This window comes from Microchirus variegatus (genome assembly GCF_963457635.1).
Source record: "Microchirus variegatus genome assembly, chromosome: 7".
Taxonomy (NCBI): domain Eukaryota; kingdom Metazoa; phylum Chordata; class Actinopteri; order Pleuronectiformes; family Soleidae; genus Microchirus; species Microchirus variegatus.
In genome coordinates, this window is record NC_139808.1 from 9,949,489 (window position 1) to 9,968,533 (window position 19,045).

The 19,045-nt window shown below is 39.5% G+C and overlaps 1 protein-coding gene across 1 annotated transcript in view; it reads left to right on the plus strand.

Annotated features, from left to right (window-relative positions):
* Positions 1–18,841, plus strand: part of LOC310929489 (plexin-A2-like) — a gene marked incomplete at both ends in the record, with an annotated part of 64,224 nt that extends 45,383 nt beyond the window's left edge. The window contains 15 exons of the mRNA XM_083892261.1: positions 564–803; positions 1,627–1,770; positions 2,173–2,407; positions 3,691–3,833; positions 4,580–4,848; positions 6,996–7,062; positions 7,418–7,564; positions 8,982–9,141; positions 10,368–10,471; positions 13,271–13,367; positions 14,796–14,995; positions 15,129–15,298; positions 15,726–15,938; positions 16,998–17,148; positions 18,746–18,841. Coding sequence (XP_083748387.1) covers positions 564–803; positions 1,627–1,770; positions 2,173–2,407; positions 3,691–3,833; positions 4,580–4,848; positions 6,996–7,062; positions 7,418–7,564; positions 8,982–9,141; positions 10,368–10,471; positions 13,271–13,367; positions 14,796–14,995; positions 15,129–15,298; positions 15,726–15,938; positions 16,998–17,148; positions 18,746–18,841 — 2,436 coding nt within the window. The remainder of the gene's footprint in view (positions 1–563; positions 804–1,626; positions 1,771–2,172; positions 2,408–3,690; positions 3,834–4,579; positions 4,849–6,995; positions 7,063–7,417; positions 7,565–8,981; positions 9,142–10,367; positions 10,472–13,270; positions 13,368–14,795; positions 14,996–15,128; positions 15,299–15,725; positions 15,939–16,997; positions 17,149–18,745) is intronic.
* Between the last annotated feature and the right edge of the window lie 204 nt (positions 18,842–19,045).

The window sequence follows — 19,045 nt, forward strand, 5'->3', positions numbered from 1 at the left end:
ATAAAAAAAAAAAAAAAAATGAGGCTCGAAATTGAAGAAATGTATACATGGGAGCAGCGTAACGATGCAGAGATTGAAAAACGGCCAAGAAGAAACACTAAATGCTAACTGAAGTTGTTGGTTATTGTTATTATAATAACAGACAAATGACCTGGAATACATTATATATTCTGGTCTGGGATTTAAAAAAGATATATTCACAATAACTTTCCCTATTTTCTAAAAATTATAGTTTTACAATCTGGTAAAAAACCCTAACCCTGAGTGGGAGGAAGAAAATATGAAGAAATACTGAAACTAATAGTTATCTTGCTTTATGTGGATTAACACAACATGCACAATTTGAAGAATAAGATATTTGTTAAAAATTACATTATCACGTTATTTGTTACATTTGCATGGGGTGGAATTAAAGATATCCAACATCATTTATTAGAATAATTTCAGCTATGTATTACTTCCTGAATTTCTGCTGGGGAGAAAATGTATGAAATGGTCAATCCCACGAATAAAACAGTCTACGCCATACAGACACGGGTCTCACTTGATGTGTTCCTCACCAGGTGTGCAAAGTGCTGAACACGACCACAATCAGCTGCTTCGCTCCCTCGCTAAAGGCCGAGCACACAGCAGAGCAGGAGACGATCAAACACGTGGACGAGATTGGCTTTGTCTTCAACAATGTCCAAGCTCTGCTCACGTACAACAACACAAGCTTTGTCTACTACCCCAACCCTTACCTGGAGCCCCTCAGCCTGTCTGGTGTTCTGGAGCAAAAACCTGGAGCTCCCATCATACTTAAGGTACGGTTTGTCAGAGGAGATACGGTTTGTGCTAATACATCTACCAATACATCTTGAAGCTGCTCCTCTAAAGCTCAACACACTTTAGATCCCACAGAAGTAAATTTACAATTTTTTTCCCCAATGCATTTAATTATCTGCTCCTGTCAGCTCAACACGCTGTGAACCCTGCATTCATTTCAATAACTCTCATGCGCTGGAGTTCGAATACCATTGAATATTTGAATAAATCATTTTTCATAAAATCCCTATTTTCATTACATATTAATCTTCACATTCATGCCACGGGTGCTTATTAGGAACACCATGTGCCACAGCAAGAACTTCATCGTCATCGAGAAAGAGTGAATTTAATATTGGTTTGTATCTAAAAATAATCAGCTGTCGTTTGGTGAAATAAACTGATTTCCTCACCTTTTCTCTGAAGGTTGATTACAGTAATTATACTTATTGCTCAAATGGCAAAAATCCCTACTGCTAAAAGTATAATCAGCATATCTCTTAAATTCTTAAAATGTATTTTGGGACCAACACAACAGGTCACACAGGGGTTAAAAACATCATTTTGCTCAAGAAGCAGCTCTGATCTGTGTCTCTTTATTTTTATAATAAACAGACTTCAGACAGCTAAAGTAACATTCCTACAGTCTGAAGAGGATTGATCTGATATCTACATGTTTGTTAGGATCTCAATGCAGTCCTCTCCATCCTGAAGATCCTTAGCACAATATAAAAAAAGAAAATGTACAGTACAACGACTAAATACATTATATTTCCCTACATGGAATTATGTTTTATGTTCTCTTTTCTAACTGTGTTGCAGGGACGTAACCTGGTGCCATCTGCATCCGGTGGAGCCAGGCTGAATTACACAGTGCTGATTGGGGGTTCACCTTGTTCTCTCACCGTGTCGGACACACAGTTACTCTGTGAACCACCAAACCTCACCGGGCAGCACAAAGTCCTGGTCAGTGTAAAAGCACTTTCTTCCTATTTGGTGGTTTTCTGCCTGTCTGTGCATTTGATTCACCGTCTGCAGGGATGCGAGCCATTGTCTGTCAGTAGGTCAGGGTTTGTCACTGTGTTTGTGGGTCATTGACCGGCTTTCAGTTAGCCGCAGTCTTTCTGTCATTGTCTGTCACTCATGGTCTAGTAGGTTCCCAATTACAGCACATTGCCTCACAGAATTATTCACAGCCACTCTTGCAAATAATGAGAAAAGAGCTGTAAAATAAAACAAAGCAAGTGTGCCTGGAACTGGAGCAGCTCAGGGATGTCATCCAGACTGTATGTCCTTGTAGTTGTCAGTTAAGATCTTCAACAATGTGTCGTCAGTGTTTTGAAAGTTTTGTTCCACATTATTATCCAGGTCCAAGTCGGAGGACTCCACATATCCCCAGGAGAAGTTCACATCCGGTCCGACAGCCTGCTTACCCTCCCCGTCATCCTCAGCATCACAGCTGGAGGAGGGCTGCTCCTCATCATAGTCGTCATCGTCTTACTGGCCTACAGGCGAAAGTCACAAGAGAACGATCTGACTTTGAAACGCCTGCAGATGCAGATGGACAATCTGGAGTCGCGAGTGGCTTTGGAATGCAAGGAGGGTGAGTGGGACTGTTAGAAAATCTCATTTTTAGTCAAATCACAGCAAAATCTATTTTGACTGATGTTTTTTACTGTTTGCTCTGGTGGTTTGTGAAATGATTAATCCTCATAAAATAAAAAAGGTAGTTTACTTTTATGCTGGGCAATAATTGAAAGAGCAGCTAAACTAAATGGTCATTATATATATATATATATAAATATATAAAATATATGGGTTATTATTATTATTTTAATAATAGTTTAATATATAATTTATGTTTTTTATATTTACTGTCTATCTAGTGAAACTCCAAATCAACAAACCCAACATTTAATACTTATTTTTAGATGATCCGATTCTGAACTATAATCCAATCCAATCCAATCCACTTTATTTATATAGCACAAGTTTAAAACAAGGTTTCCAAAGTGCTGCACAATATGGTAAAACAGAGATGAAAATATAACTATAACTATAAGGCACGGTCTATACTTTCCACATGTCTCCATATGTCAGCTTTCTACGATAGTTCTGCCCAGACCTTACAAAGACGAATGCGAGCACACCTCTAGATCTCGCCTGGACCGTCCACACATGCTCACTATAGCACATTTCCTGGTCCAGTCTGTGGCGTGGTTAGCACTCATGCCTTTGCAGCAAGAAGACTCAGGTTCCTGGGTTCGAGCCCCGGTTGGAACAACTTCGGGCCCTGGTTGGAACAAGGGCCTTTCTGCAAGGAGTTTGCATGTTCTCCCCGTGTGTGCATGGGTTTTCTCCAGGTTCTCCGGCTTCCTCCCACAGTCCAAAAACATGCAATATGGGGATTAGGTAAATTGGTCACTCTAAATTTACCCTAGGTGTGAGAGTTTGAGTGAATGGTTGTTTGTCTCTGTATGTGGCTCTGCAATGGACTGGCGAGCTGTCCAGGGTGTACCCCGCCTATCGACCTATGTCAGCTTAAATAGGCACAGCACCCCCCGCGACCCTCCGGTGGAGGAAAAAACGGTAGATAGTGGATAGATGGATGGATGAGATTATGTGAGAAGGGTCCATTGGTGCCCACACATGTACAACCCTTTGCTCAAAGACTACAAGGTGTACAATGTGTGACAATGTGCCCTAACTCTAACAGAGATATGTGGTTCCAAATGTTGGGGGCTCTGTCCTCAAAATGGCTTTTAATGTTTTTAAGGAAAAAATTTATGGTTAAATAATTGTGATTTTGTTGTGATAAACTGTAAGGAAATATATAAATATAACTCATTGTTCCAACATTTAAAGCTCTCTTCTGTTCATGTGCAGCCTTTGCAGAACTGCAGACAGACATCAATGAGTTAACCAGTGATCTTGACAGAGCTGGCATCCCCTACCTGGACTATCGAACTTATGCCATGAGGGTTCTCTTCCCAGGCATCGATGATCACCCTGTGCTCAGAGAGTTGGAGGTGAGGGATCGCTGAAGCACGGCTGCAGTCCTTGAATCCAGCTTCAACCATTTTTATCTGACATCTTGATCTTCAGGCTCCAGTGTCCTCCAAAAACTTTGGCTTTTTGACGAGTGCTGTCAAACTGCTGTCAAACAGAGCAGTGTGAGCAAATGTCAATGTACTCGATCTAGTTTGACTTCTGTTTGTTAATGGTGTCCTCACCAGCCAAGGTCAGTGAGCAGGTTTTTGCAGCTCCTCTCTTGCCTTAGTCTTTCAACGGACTCAAACTTTTCGAACACTTGACTACTTTATTTAGACTCAAAAGCAAAACTTTTCCAAGATTTTCAACATGCCATTTGTCTACGCCTCTGCTGTGCCCACTTATTTTAATTACATTTGCCAAAGAGATGGTGCTGCTTGTTTGCTAATTTTTCTGTCTGAATTTTAGCTGGAGTATGCCAAAAATATTTCATGAATTTCAATTTCAAGAAAAAAATGCAGGGACTTGAGCTGTTACTGAGGTCAAGTGGCTTTTAAAAAGATCCGGCTGAGCCTTTTATCAAACTAACAGGTCCATCATGTGACATCCACCTTTGTAGATGCCAGGGTTGTTCCTTGTTGTCTACAACTGCTTTTTCTATTGCTGTTTGTTTTGTTTTTAAGTAGTTTTTATTGTTTTTCTGTGCATTTATTTTGTCTGTTACTCATGTCAGTGAGTATTATCCAACGAGTGTGCATCTGTGTTTGTGGCATGATCCATTCAGGTGCCCGGGAGCGGACAAGCAAGTGTGGAGAAGGCTTTGAAGCAGTTTGCTCAGCTGCTAAATAACAAGGTTTTCCTGCTGACTTTCATTCGGACACTGGAGCTGCAGCGCTCGTTCTCCATGCGCGACCGCGGCTATGTCGCCTCGCTGATCATGACTGCTCTGCAGGGACGGCTGGAATATGCTACGGACATCCTCAAACACCTGCTTTCCGACCTTATAGAACGCAACCTGGAGAGCAAGAACCATCCCAAACTACTGCTCCGCAGGTAAACTAAGTACTTTCAATTTTTGAATTTCAGCTCAGTGATGCTTGAAAAGAAGAAATAAATTTTCCGTACTGCTGTTAGCTATACTTTACTTTTAACTAACTCCCTAGACCCATGTCTAGGAATATAAAACCATTAAATTAGCAATCAGTGCTTCACTGTAGCTTTAAGCATGTTAAAGGAAAGTATTAGACAGTAATCTTTTAAGTTTTGAATGGGAAATCGCGCATATGATTCGAATACTAAAAGTGCACATCCAACCACACAATGTTTGTCTTTACTGACCAGGTGACATGTTGTTATGACAAATAATGCCTTGTGAATTGTCCAAAATATAAACTATTAATTTTAACTATAGGGGTCTCCTTGTCACAAATCGGGCCAGTTCTGCTAAACGCTACTTATCGTTTGGCATAAATAACTCCTTTGTTTTTTCCAGCCCACTTGCACCAATTGTGACGGACGAATAACTAGGCCAGCGACAGAAAGCCCACCTCTGTTCAGCTTTGTTTTGTGCAGTGGCATGAAACAGCCGTTACGAGACGGAGAAACAGGGTGCCTGAGCAGACAGGTGAAAGACAGGAGCAGTAAAAGTGACAGAGCCTGGGAGAGACTACTCGAGGAAGAGAAACTAATGGGGTAGTGTGAGTGCAGCGGCGGCAGAGCTGTTGTCAGTCTGACTTATCTTCTGTGTGCCACTCATGAATGATTCAGCTGTAGCTCACATTTCTTTACCCCGTCACCTCTCATCTCCTCCCTTCGCTCGCCTCTTTCCTCCACCTCTGGTTATCTGCTGATTGTTTTCCCACTTCTTAGACCGGCTTCGTGAATCTTTTAAGAGGCTTTTTATTTGGAAAACGAGGACTCTCAATCTGAAGCACGCTAATTAAATATAAGGACCCTTTGATAATAGAGTCAATATCGCTAGAAAGTTGATACATGCTATTTCTGCAACAAAAAAACACTCCGAAAATGTAATGGGACAGTGGAGTCATTAGAGGTTTAGTTTGGAATGGAAGCAAGGAAGTAAAAGTAGGGTTAGAGGTGGCTTTAATCTTGCAGGCTTTATATCAGACTCGACGCGGTAACACTTTATCTTAAGGTACACATATTAACCATTAACTAGGTGCTTACTAACATATATAAGAAGCATACTAGCCCTTTATTAGTAATCATTAAGCACCTATTAACACCTTATTCTACATAGACCTAACCCTACCTCTATTATGACATGAATTAAGATTTTTCCTAAATAAGGTGTTAATACATGCTTAATAGCATGCTACTTATATGCATTTTAGTAAGCCCCTAGTTAATGGTGAATATGTTTTCTTTAATATAAAGTGTTACCAAAGACGTTTACGGTAAATTCAGTTTTACATGAATAAAGTTACATTTTAAGGATTTTAAGGATTCGCTCCAGTTAATCATAAAATCTCAATGTTTATGTTCTTCAACATATTATGCAAAATCAACTCTTATTATATTTGGGACTCTGGTGGTCCTATCAGTCGGCAAAGTGTGAAAAAGATGACTCACTCATGTATTTGTGGTCCTCCTCAGTATAGACTAGTACAGGTGATTAAACACCGACGTTGATGTCTGCGCTCATTGGGACATCACAATGCACTAAATTCCTGGAATTGTTGTCTCACGGAGCTCCGCTTTGTGAAAAGTTCCATTCTTGGCTCCACAGTGCAGCACAGAGTACTACACAAACTTCCAGCCTCAGAGGATTTATCTGTCCAGTGGATACATGTTATATATGACGGCAATGTGAACAGGGCTGTTTTGGCAGGGTGATTGAACTGCTGTGGTGCTTCATCCTTATGGTATTTTGACCAAAGCATGTCACAGACATGTTCATTAGGACACCATGGAACTTGGTTAACTTGGAGAAATAGGATAAAATATAACTCCTTTAAGTCCATTCACAGAAAAAAACAAAAGACTGAGTGGGGGTGGACCTTTAAGTCATGACCTAATCATGATGTGCACCGGCTGCACCTAATTACAAGTCTATATCAGATCACATGTAAAATCTCCACGTCTTTTTTTTTAGCTTCTACAATAATAAAGAATCATCAGAGTACTCCAGCTCACTCTCTTGCTGACAAATCAGTGTGTGATTTGTTCTCATCTTGCAGAACGGAGTCCGTGGCAGAGAAGATGCTGACAAATTGGTTTGCCTTCTTGCTCCACAAATTTCTCAAGGTAAAACAAAAACTTCCTCTTTCCTTAACGCTACAGGTGTCGGTGTGAAATACGCTGACGATTCTAATGGCTTCGAAATAGATTGCTGTGTATAGCTTTGCTCCGGCCGTGATTGTAATTTTCTTATTTTTACATGTTTTATAGACATTGTGAAAAGATAATGGTGACCTGTCAGCAGGACACATCTTTATCTTTGCATTCTAAGGGAGAGAAAGCTCCATTTCATTAGGTTTTATGAGTCATACTTTAGTTCCTGTGTTGATGAATACAGATTTTCTCCCTTTCTTCCTTCTTCCACTTCTTTCCTCTCTTCCACCTTTCTCTGTAATCACCTGGCTTCCCTTCCAAAACAAAGGAGTGTGCTGGAGAGCCTCTTTTCATGCTGTTCTGTGCCATCAAACAACAAATGGAGAAGGGTCCAATAGACTCCATCACGGGAGAAGCACGCTATTCTCTCAGTGAGGACAAGCTCATCCGACAGCAGATCGAATACAAGACACTGGTGAGTAATAAAAGAAAGAAAGTCCAAACATTTGTCCGTTTTCAATTTTGTACCAAACAAATAGTTAGTGGCCGAGTTAGTATTAGTCTCAACGTTCAGTCCTAACTGCTATGTGCCTGCGCTTAGGACTGGACCATAACATTTGTTATCTGCTGTCTGTGCAGACCCTACACGGACACCCAAGAGCACACACCTCCAGTTTGACCTCCATAACCATGTAACCATGAGAAATGGTTACATGGTTATGAAGGTCAAACACCTCACGGGTGTCCGTGTCACTCCTAGTGAGAAATCACCACTACTACAAAGGAATGTTGGAAAATGTGTGAAATGCTAGACTGATACGGACCCCTCGTTTTAGTATAGACGGAATTGTTGGAATATGCACGCATGACACAGCCGTTAGCCATATGATATAGTATATGATCCCCCCTAATATTAATATTAGATTACATTTTTCTGTGCATTTTCTAATTGGAGGAATTTGAGGTTCAGTGTCGTTGTGATGGTTAGTACTGGTGCCCAACAACAAGGAGGTTCTAGTCCAAGTTTGTCTCTGAGAGTTTAATCTAGGTACTCCGGCTTCCTAGGATGAGCAGTATGGATGGATGGATGTTTAATTTAAATGGATGGCTTGGCCCTTTTCTCACAAACATTGTCAACAATAGTGCCTTTTCTAGCTGGTAACTCTGAGTCACTTTGAATCCCCTCTGCAGATTGTAGAGCTTTATATCAACAGAATGCCAGACCACTATTAACAATATCCCTCTTTCTCCTTGTCTGAAGCATTTTAGCCAAAGAGCTTTCTTTGAAGGTTAAACCATAAACTCACCTTCACTTCGATGCTCTAACCTGCTTTCTGCCACTTCAGAGTGGTTGTTGTTTTCAAGTAGATCTTATGATACATTGTATACACAGGACATCCTGAGATTTAAAAAAATAACTTAATAGATGTAAATATGATGGCGGAATGTTCTTATAGGCCAGTCTTGTGAACACTGCAACAGCTGCATTTGAACACACCGTATTTATATGCAGGCTCTGGCATTTCCTGTGGTACTCAAATGCCATGACAGGACATTTGCACTGTAAATGCCCCAGTATCTTATGAATCAGAATGTTACCACATTGAGCCTTAACATCAAAGAAACCTGGAGTAAAATAAAAAAAAGAAGACTATTCATACATTAATGAATATTATTGCTAAATAATCAGGAATCATGAGGCTTCAAAACATCTGAGTGTATGTAACAGGATGACACCTCTCTGTGATCACCACGTCGATGTCATTTCTGGCCAAGATCCCTTCCGCCCCTCCACAGTTTGCCAAGGACGAGGTAATGAACGGCATTTCCTAGCGAGTAACACCTTTCTCTCTGTCTCTTCCTCTGACTTCCACCCCCCCTGGATCCCCAAGACGCTGAGTTGTGTGAACCCAGACAACGAGAACAGTCCAGAAATCCCTGTAAAGGTGCTCAACTGTGACACCATTACCCAGGTAAAAGAGAAGATCCTGGACGCGGTGTACAAAAACATGCCGTACTCACAGCGTCCGCGAGCCGCCGACATGGATCTAGGTGAGACTTCACTCATACGGTGTAAAAGTACTTTAATTCTACCTACACTACCATTCAAAATGTTGGGGTCACTAAGACATATCGTTGTTTTTGAAGGAAAAGCACTTTTTTTCAGTGAATATATCATTAAATTAATCAGAAATACACTCTATAAATTGTTAAAGTGGTAAACGACTATTCTAGCTGCAATGAATGGTTTTTAATGGAATATGTACATAGGTGTATAGAGACCCGTTTCCAGCAACCATCTCTCCAGTGTTCTAATGGTACGTTGTGTTAGAAGGCTAATGGATGATCAGAAAACCCTTGTGCAATTATGTTAGCACAGCTGAAAAGAGTGTTGCTGGTTCTTTGACGAAAGCAAAGTTTGAGGGGCAAAAATTATTATTTTGAATAAAAATCATTATTTCTAATCCTGTCGATGTCTTGACTATATTTTATATTCATTTTGCAAATTTTTTGATGAATAAAAGTGTGACTTTTGATGGAAAACACAAAAAGAAATTGTATAGGTGACCCCAAACTTTTGAACGGTAATGTACTGTATGTGATCATACATGATATGTTGGAAGAATGACAGAAAGGACAACTGTACCCGAGAGCATATACTAGGCACGATCACAGACTCAACATGATTTCATGAAACGAACCCCTACCTCCACACCTGTTTACTCTCCTAATCAGACTCTCCATTAGAGGGCGTTACTCTCCTAACGCCCTCTAATGTTGATATTAAACCTCACTGACAGCGCTGTCAGCACCTATATTCAGGTTCTGAACCAATACTGAGTGACTTAGCAGACACCCAGCTGTACCTTCACAAAAGAGAAAATAAGACATCTTTTAAGTAGTGGCTGTTTTGGGTTTGTAGTTTTATACCTTGAGGGGCATTAAAAGGTTAGGGATTTGGAGATGATCGTCTTCTCAGTGTTGCTGCGGGCACCTTATATCCTGTGAAGAGACACCGTCATTTGTGTGTTGTTTTCTGAGTCACTCTAATTGTCAAGCACAAGTGCACACAGGCAACTTAATGACATTTTTGGCTGCTACACTTGACATCTCACAGAATTTCAAAGATAAAAGAGCAGTGAAAAAAAAAAGTGCACACCTGCAGCATAAAGGCACAGTGCAAGACTGACTGCAGACAACAGACGATATGTAACTGTCAGACCGTTGACTTACAAACAAAGTGTCACACGTTCACTGTTAGTATTATTTTCCTGCAGAGTGGCGGCAGGGCAGAACAGCTCGTGTGGTCCTGCAGGACGAGGACATCACCACCAAGATTGAGAGCGACTGGAAGAGACTCAACACACTTATGCACTACCAGGTGTGTGAAAATCACATTCACTTTTAATCTGCAGATTAGATTTATTGATTAATTGATAGGTAATAGTAGTGTAACTATTTCAATTACTTTCTCAAAGTAATGTAACTAATTACATTTGATTACATTTTGATTACTTTTCTTAATTTTGAATGAAATCTGTTAACCATTTTCACATTTTAAGACCTATAGTGATAAACCTTTCAGCAGTACTTAAGACTATATGGAAACAACATAATAAAAGACTCAACCAGACTGAACTTCTGTGTTGAGAGTCTTCTGTATGTTATGAGTCTGACTTTAGGCCTGTACTGTGAAGGAGGCTCACTTCCTCACTAAATGGAGCGACAATGGGCTGATTTCAGCCAAGAGGAGCAGGTTGTTTTAATGGAGAGAGTATGAGTGATACAAAAAAGCCTGATCACAGCCTGAAGCAACAGTGTTGCTGCAAATATGACAAGAGGAGGCTGATTTTAATTTCTGTTTGTCGGTTTGTCGGTTGAGTCTCCCCAACACTGATCACAGGGTACAATACTATGATACAATACCAAAAATATCGCGATACAACGATTCTGTGATCATCAATATATTTCCAGGTTGTCATATTTCACATCGTATTTGTAAAAAATACTCACATTGAAGCGAAACTATGTTTCTCACGAGCTCCTGACAGTGCAAGATAAGATATCTGTCTAACTGAAGAAAACAGAACATCTGTGGAAAAGTTAAAAGTGCAGGATGTCTCTGTTAATTCACAACAAAGAGAACAAAGTGCATAAAGTCTATGTATTGAATGCGGATTGGGCATCTCTTAATTTAGCTTTGTCCACCATTATCTTGCTGTAAACTCCCTCTTCTTCAGCCAAGTAATTTCTGCCCAAGTTTCCCTCATTTATTTGAGCAGCATGGGTGAAATTGGCAGGGACTGTTTACTTTAGAGCATTTATTTATTTTAATTAAAATATTTATGGACAGTGATATATCATCAAATCGGCATTTGGACCCACCCCCCCATGAATTGATCTGATAAAATATTTAACATCATCACCAGAATCATCATCATTAAACATATAATCGCCATTTAATCATGTGTAAACTCATTATTTTGTCCAATCACTTTGTTTTATTTGACATATAGTTGTGATAAAAGATCAAAACATTGAAAGAATGTGATCTGAGCTCTACTCTATGCAAAGTACAAAAGACCATGGAACTCTTTCACCTGTAAACCCTACATCTTTTTCAACCTGTTTTGAAAAACAGCGATTATCCATTTGCTAAAGGGTGTCAGAGCAGCGACTGCTGATGAAGGACAGAGAGCGTGACTCATTCATATTCACATCACTCACCTCACCCCTGCCAACATTCTCTTTCTTCAAACTTCCAGTCACAAGCACGCTTAGTCACTGAAAGAGCACTTGAGTGCTTGTGTCTTTTACATCTGTTTTTCAGCTCATGAATATAACCACACAGGTCACTGACCTCACAGTCTGACATTGTTTTGTCGGCCATGATTTTCCCCACAATCAAAACATTCTGGAAACTTGTGCAAACAAAGAGAAAGAAAGAAAAATTAAATCTGCATTTTCAGCGCTTAGAGCAGGTTTTGACATGAGAAGGATGGAGTGTACATGCTCAAAAATGTCAAGGAGAGGAACAGCTTTGCTCTTTCACATTTAAATATATTTGCCGCATGTGGAAATGTTAGATGGGTTTTTGCACTGGATTTGTTTTAGAGACATTGGAGAACATCATAATTTCCAGGTTTGAGAAATCCTTATCAACATTTTTCAGCATTTTCTGACATTTTATGGACCAAGCGATTACTCGATTAATTGTGGAAATAATCAACAGATTCATTGATTATGAAATGAATCGTTAGTTGCAGCTCTATCTGTAAACCAAAGGTGTTTATCTGGAGCTAATGCATCGTCAAAATGTGTAAACTTGGACACTGGTTATTCATTGTCAGCAAACTACACATGATCTAGACGCACTTATTCCGCTTTATCTACCACTTACACCAAAACACGCAGGTGCACAAAGTTTTAGCATTTGGGTTCAAACCATTTATAAATAATCAACTCATCTCTCATTGCAAGCAGGGGAGTTTACCCTTCTTTTTTTAAGTCATGTTCATCATCCCAAAAATGTCCCGTATTCTCGGGACACGGGAATCACACAACAGAAGAATGCCCCATTGGAGATCAGTCTCTCTTTTTAGATTTAGTGCTTCGTGAAAGATTTTAGATTGGGGCTTGGACGGTGCGCCAGGAGAAAGATGCAATATCAGCATCTAGAATGCCAAAATTAAGAAGAAGAAGAACAAAAATAGCTGTGTTCCCTCATTTGCCACATCAGTCAATGCCAGAGCTGATAAAAACCTGTGTCTGCTGCAGTGTTATTTGTTCCGAGAGTGAATGGCCATTGTTTCCTTTCCCATAAAAGCCAGATGTTAGTGAATGTTTAATGGTGTAAATGGAAATGTTGAGTTTTAATGAGATTAATCTACACTGACACAGATATACAGTTTGAAAATATGAATTGATGTAATTATATTGAAAGTGTGAAACAGATTTGATTCACGCAACTGATTTTCTGTATTTCTATCTAGCTGATGATAGAAATGTTCACGTGAACTAAGGGCCAAGCCACAAATACTGTATTTCACAAATACCTTGTCCTTGGATTTGAATTTCAAGCTTTTCTTTTCATTCTAGTCATATTATCATTTCAGCCATACCAATTCATTCCTTCATTCAAAAACAAACAAAGATAGCAGCATGTACCTCTTTCTCCCAGGTATCTGAGCGCTGTGTCGTGGCCTTGGTGCCCAAACAGATGTCCTCTTTCAACATCCCCTCATCAGCCAGCTTCCCCCGCAGCATCAGCAGATACGGTCAGTACTGTTCTAAGAAACACACAATGCTTAATATTCATCCAACACACAGCAGTGTTGCAGCATCTGCTGTTGTCACTCACAAGGCTATTGTAAGAAACTAAACATGAACAAACAGCAGTATATACCTTTAGGATCAAACATGTATTATTTGAAAGCATTCACTAGGTGGTGTATGTTTTCAGTCTCTAAGGGTTACTGAATGATTTATATACACAACTGACATATGTCATTTTAGAAACATCTCTCAATCTGAAACTCACACTGAGCTTCCACACTGTTGATTATATAACACAAGAAAACAAAAAAAGGAGAGGAGAAAAACAAGGTCCAGAGCCTCGGTAGATAGCATGCCTTTAGTGATTCATGTCTGTGTCATTGCTATGACAACCAGAGAAATAAGGACACAATTACACATGGCCAAACTGCCCACTTGAGTACTAAGAGACAGTCCTCTGCTGACATTATATATATATATTTCAATTAAAGTCCAGTATCAACACACACAGTGTTTCACTTTGAATATGACAGTGGAAATTAAAAGTAGGCCATGTGATTTTACTCCCCCCAATGCAAAAACAAAACAAAAGTGACACTGGTTTGGAGTTAATAACCCAGCTATAATATAGTTAATGCAATTTATTGAGGTACATTTCCCCCTCCAAATAAAAAAACATTTGGGCCAACCCTGGATCTAGTTAATCACAATGTAGCCACACACTGTTCTGAAATGCACAGTTGATTATTAAAAGACTGTGTCCAGCATGAAAAAACATTTAACCCCTGTACGTGACTGAGAATGAACACTAATCTATTGAGATTGCCGACGTTAATGGCACTCACCCCATAAGAATATAGAAGGTTAATAAAAGGTTTGGTTGCTGGCGTCATGTCATCATCTCAGAAGTAATTACTGTGTCTGTTCGCCTCAAGGTGTCCAGCTATTCTCATGTCCTTCTCTATTTTGGCCGCTAAATAATCCATCCGTTTGTTGTTCATAAGCTCTGGATAAAATTTGCGATTTTTGAATTCTGCTAACTTTCATGCTAATGCCTTAGCATAAAGTCTAGCGTCTACTAGCTTAAATGCTAATACTAGCTTAAATGCTAACACTTCGTTTAGTTCTTCTGCATTTTTTCTTGTCCATCTTCATTCAACACAGGAGCGACAGCCTCACAGCTGCAGCCACATATTAAGTAGCCATGTGTTTTCTCTGAGAAGCAGCTGATTGGCCGAAAAAAAGACAAAATCACTGGATTGTGATATCACCGCACCCTAATTGGAATTAATTCACAGCGATCAAACAACCTTAATTCAGATTGCTACTTTTGCGTGGCGGGTCACATTGATTATCAGATGAAAAGTATTCTATTTAGGACATTTTGTAAGATGTGTTTTCTATTCAATCTGAAAAAATTGGCCGTCTAGGTGTGGATGTGCCCTTCCGTTCCACCCCGACCAGTCCCGACAGCCCACACTCTCGTGTGCCCATGTTGACTCCAGACCTGGAAAGTGGCGTTAAGGTTTGGCACTTGGTTAAGAATCATGACCACGGGGACCAGAAAGAGGGAGAACGTGGAAGCAAAATGGTGTCTGAGATCTACCTGACCAGGCTACTATCAACAAAGGTAAAATGTATTACTTATTATATATTATTATATAGTATGTTGTAGTAACATCAGCTGTGTTCTGGATACTTTTGGATACACAAACAATATGGCAAAAACTATGAGTCTAAACTCCAGATGCTGGTTTTTACAGGGCACGCTGCAGAAGTTTGTGGATGACTTGTTTGAGACCCTGTTCAGCACAGTGTGTCGGGGCACCGCCCTGCCTCTTGCAATCAAATACATGTTCGACTTTTTGGATGAGCAGGCTGACAGACATGGCATCCACGACATGGATGTTCGCCACACGTGGAAGAGCAACTGGTGAGAAGGATTTCTGTTACAGTATATGATGAGAAAGAAGCCCGTTTGCATTGACTTCCAATAGAGTAAAACGTTTATTCTTTTGATCTTACTTGTTTTCAGCGGAACACTCACTGCTCTGCTCTCAGTTCACATTAATTCACTAATAAGTCCATGGATATGCTTGGCTGCACTCTAATGTCTGTTTAGTTCTACATTTTTCAAGACATTCTTCAACTATGCACCTTCCCTTTAACGCTTGAACATTCATTTATTGAACTATGCGCCATTTTAAGAATAAAATCTTTTTAAGACATTAGCATAAATACATTTGCTGGGCTTTGTTATATCATCTATCGTTACATGTTGTTTAAGCTACTCCTGTATTTAAAATGTCATCAAAAATTCTAGCCATGCCATAAACACTTCTTTCTGCCAACATGTGCAGTCTGCCGCTGCGTTTTTGGGTAAACATGATCAAGAATCCTCAGTTCGTGTTCGACATCCACAAGAGCAGCATCACGGACGCGTGTCTGTCTGTGGTGGCCCAAACCTTTATGGACTCATGCTCAACATCTGAGCACCGCCTGGGAAAAGACTCTCCCTCCACCAAACTACTCTATGCCAAGGATATACCCCATTACAAAAGCTGGGTAGAGAGGTGTGTATACAGTATATCTTGATTTCACTTAACTTAGGATCAGGATTCAGGACATTCATGGATGTTGAGTCTGGCTAATATCTGAATGATCTCTTCAATCCCCTGTTACTAGAGGTTGTCAGCTGACTTGTTTTACTGTCTTGTGTCAACCTTGAAAGTCCCATAATCATATTGTATTTTGTGGTAGCATATGTTTTTGGCTACTACACAGAAGAACTGATTTACTGGTACTTTTGTCAGCGCTTGGCCGTTAAACCGTCTTCTTCAATAGCAACATCATTTAAGTTCTGTATGTTGATGTAGTGTTTATATATTGTGCAAACAGCACTTAACACATCATTACTTTGAGAGTTTCTGTTTAACTAATGTTTGTCTATTCATAAATTAGTTTAAAACCACAATTAACTTTCACACGAAGAAAAAATTGTCTTACTAACTACAATGATTAGAATTTGATTCTTTCTGGGCCAGGCACTTGTCATTTGGTGTACTTTGGTGCAAATGTGTTATATTAATATAATATGTGGCCAAGTGAAGGTCTGAATAAATACTGTGGTATAAGTATGTGCCTTAGTCAAGAAAATAACATTGTACAGGTAGACCTGCAAAATATCCAAGTATCTGTAATTGCAATTTGTGTTGTGTATATGGTGTAGCTTTAAAAATGAGTAGAGCATTGCCACACAAGGTACCGTCAAAAATTTGTTGGCTACGATACTCTATTGGAAGAATTAAAAAAAAAACGTAATTATATAAATTGATTACATTGACTGATTGTATTGAGGTTTTTAAATAGGTATAGAACATACAACAATAAATTGCAGCCTTTGCGTTTTTGCATGCTGCTTTGTTTCATGTGACAATTTGGAAAAACGATGAACTGTTCACCCCCCACTTCCTGCTGAAACACCTCAGATTTATTGTCAGCCTTTAACATCTGATATTCTTTGACTTGTTACATCAACAGACTGAAACCAAGTGAAGAGAGAAGCTCTGCTGTGCTCGACTGTGCCCTCGGCGCTCACTCTGTGTGTGTGTGTGTGTGTGTGTGTCTTTCAGGTACTATGCTGACATCAACCGCCTGCCTGCCATCAGTGATCAGGATATGAATGCCTATCTGGCTGAACAGGCTCGCCTTCACTCCAGTGAGTTCAATGTGCTCAGTGCTCTCCATGAGATCTACGCTTATGTCAGCAAGTACAGCCAAGAGGTAAGGCCCCATCAAACACACTGCATCATGGAAATGTGCTGTAGAGATCCTTCTGCTGTTTAGCTGCAAGAAATTAGCATTTGTATATATATATATATACAGTATTTTATAGCCGCTATAATCGGTTCTGTGCTGCTACAATGAATAAATTAATAGTGTGTTATGTAAATGTGTCACACAAAGCGATAAAGTCACCAAGAACTATTGTTCTACTGTGCAGTTCACCGCAGCCCGATGCATTTTAATATCGTTCTTCTTATTGCTTCGGATTCACTCCTCACAGCGCTATTTTTACACAGCCAATTTTACTGCTCGTACTGTATATATATGGTGTCACTTACAGCCACAGCAGGCAGCTGTTTTTTTTAGTGGAAAAGCCTGAGCAAAGGTCTACCTACTCAACATCACACAGAAGCCAGACAAACTTAAAGTCAATATTCGTGTTATTAGCTTAAATTAGCTTAAATTCAGATACTGTATTTCCCAAGTGAAGTGGTGGAGTTTGAGCTAAAAAAAAAAAAGAGGAAAGAAAGTATTGGACACAAACGCACCTAAATAAAGTTGCTGTCTGTGTTGGATGGTTACACAGCAAAGGCAGCAGCAAACACCTTCATCACAACTCTTTAAAGTTATTAATTTACAGTAAGTGGAAGCGATAGACTGCTTTAGATGGCTGAAATATTATGGTTTATAATAGAGCTGATCAAGATGATTATTTTCACTGCTTATTGATTGATATAGAAATGCCTAATGTGGCTTTATCTTATTGCTTTTGATATCTGACAATAGTCTAATAGCACATGAAGTTAATGTGCAGAGATGATTTTGAAACTAAACTAGGGATGACTTGATGCCACTTTTTTTTAATGTCATATACAATATATATATATATATATATATATATACAATTTCTACTGATACAGTATATCTGATAGTCGTTCACCTCTTTTAAACACATTCGCTCTTAATAAGACACTGTTTTGATGCATTTGGCAGACATTTGCAAATCCTTGTCACATGACTGTGGTGGTCATGTCAAACTAATGATTATTTTCATAAGCGATCAATCTGTTGATAGTTTTCTCGATTATTCAAGGATTTGTTTGCTTCGTAAAATGCCAGAAAATGTTGAAAAAAGTTTTTGTGTTTCCCAAATCCAAAATTATTTTAGTAATAGTTTTAATGATTCCTTTGTCAAATGGAGAAAAGACACTGATCGATTCATCGCTGATCAAAATAGTTGATGATTAACATTGCAGCCCTAGTGGATAAAACCTAGGTTTGGTGAAGCATTTACACCATAATGTAGGATTTACAGATCATATCCCATTTCACTTTTTTCTTTTTCTAATATGGTTTTGGTCAACAGTGCACTGATACCGAGTATCGTATCCGCTTATCTATAAATGAAAACTTTATCTAATGATGTAAAAATGTGCAGCAGCACAGTGTTTGTATTTTCCCGTCAAAATCGGAAAAAGCAGTAGACGCCGTTGGTTCATGTAGGGCTGCTGTGTGTTTGTTTGATTCAGTCTGTGTGTGCACACTCTGACCAATAATACGCATCGTGCTCTTATCCCCGTGTGTGTTTGTTTAGATCACTGAGGCACTGGAGCAAGACGAACAGGCCCAGAAGCAAAAGTTGGCATATAAAGTGGAGCAGATCATCTCAGTCATGTCTACCGAGAGCTGAGAACAGACACACACGCTATAAAACCCTTTCACCAAAACAATCACACATGAACAGAAATACTGATGAACACATTATGGACCTTCTGCATAACCAAACGACGCATACACAAAGAAAGACATCCAGTGCGAACGCACACCTACAACTGTACATACACAAGCCATAGCCCACATCAAAGAGCAGATCGTCCCAAAGCATGACTTTTAC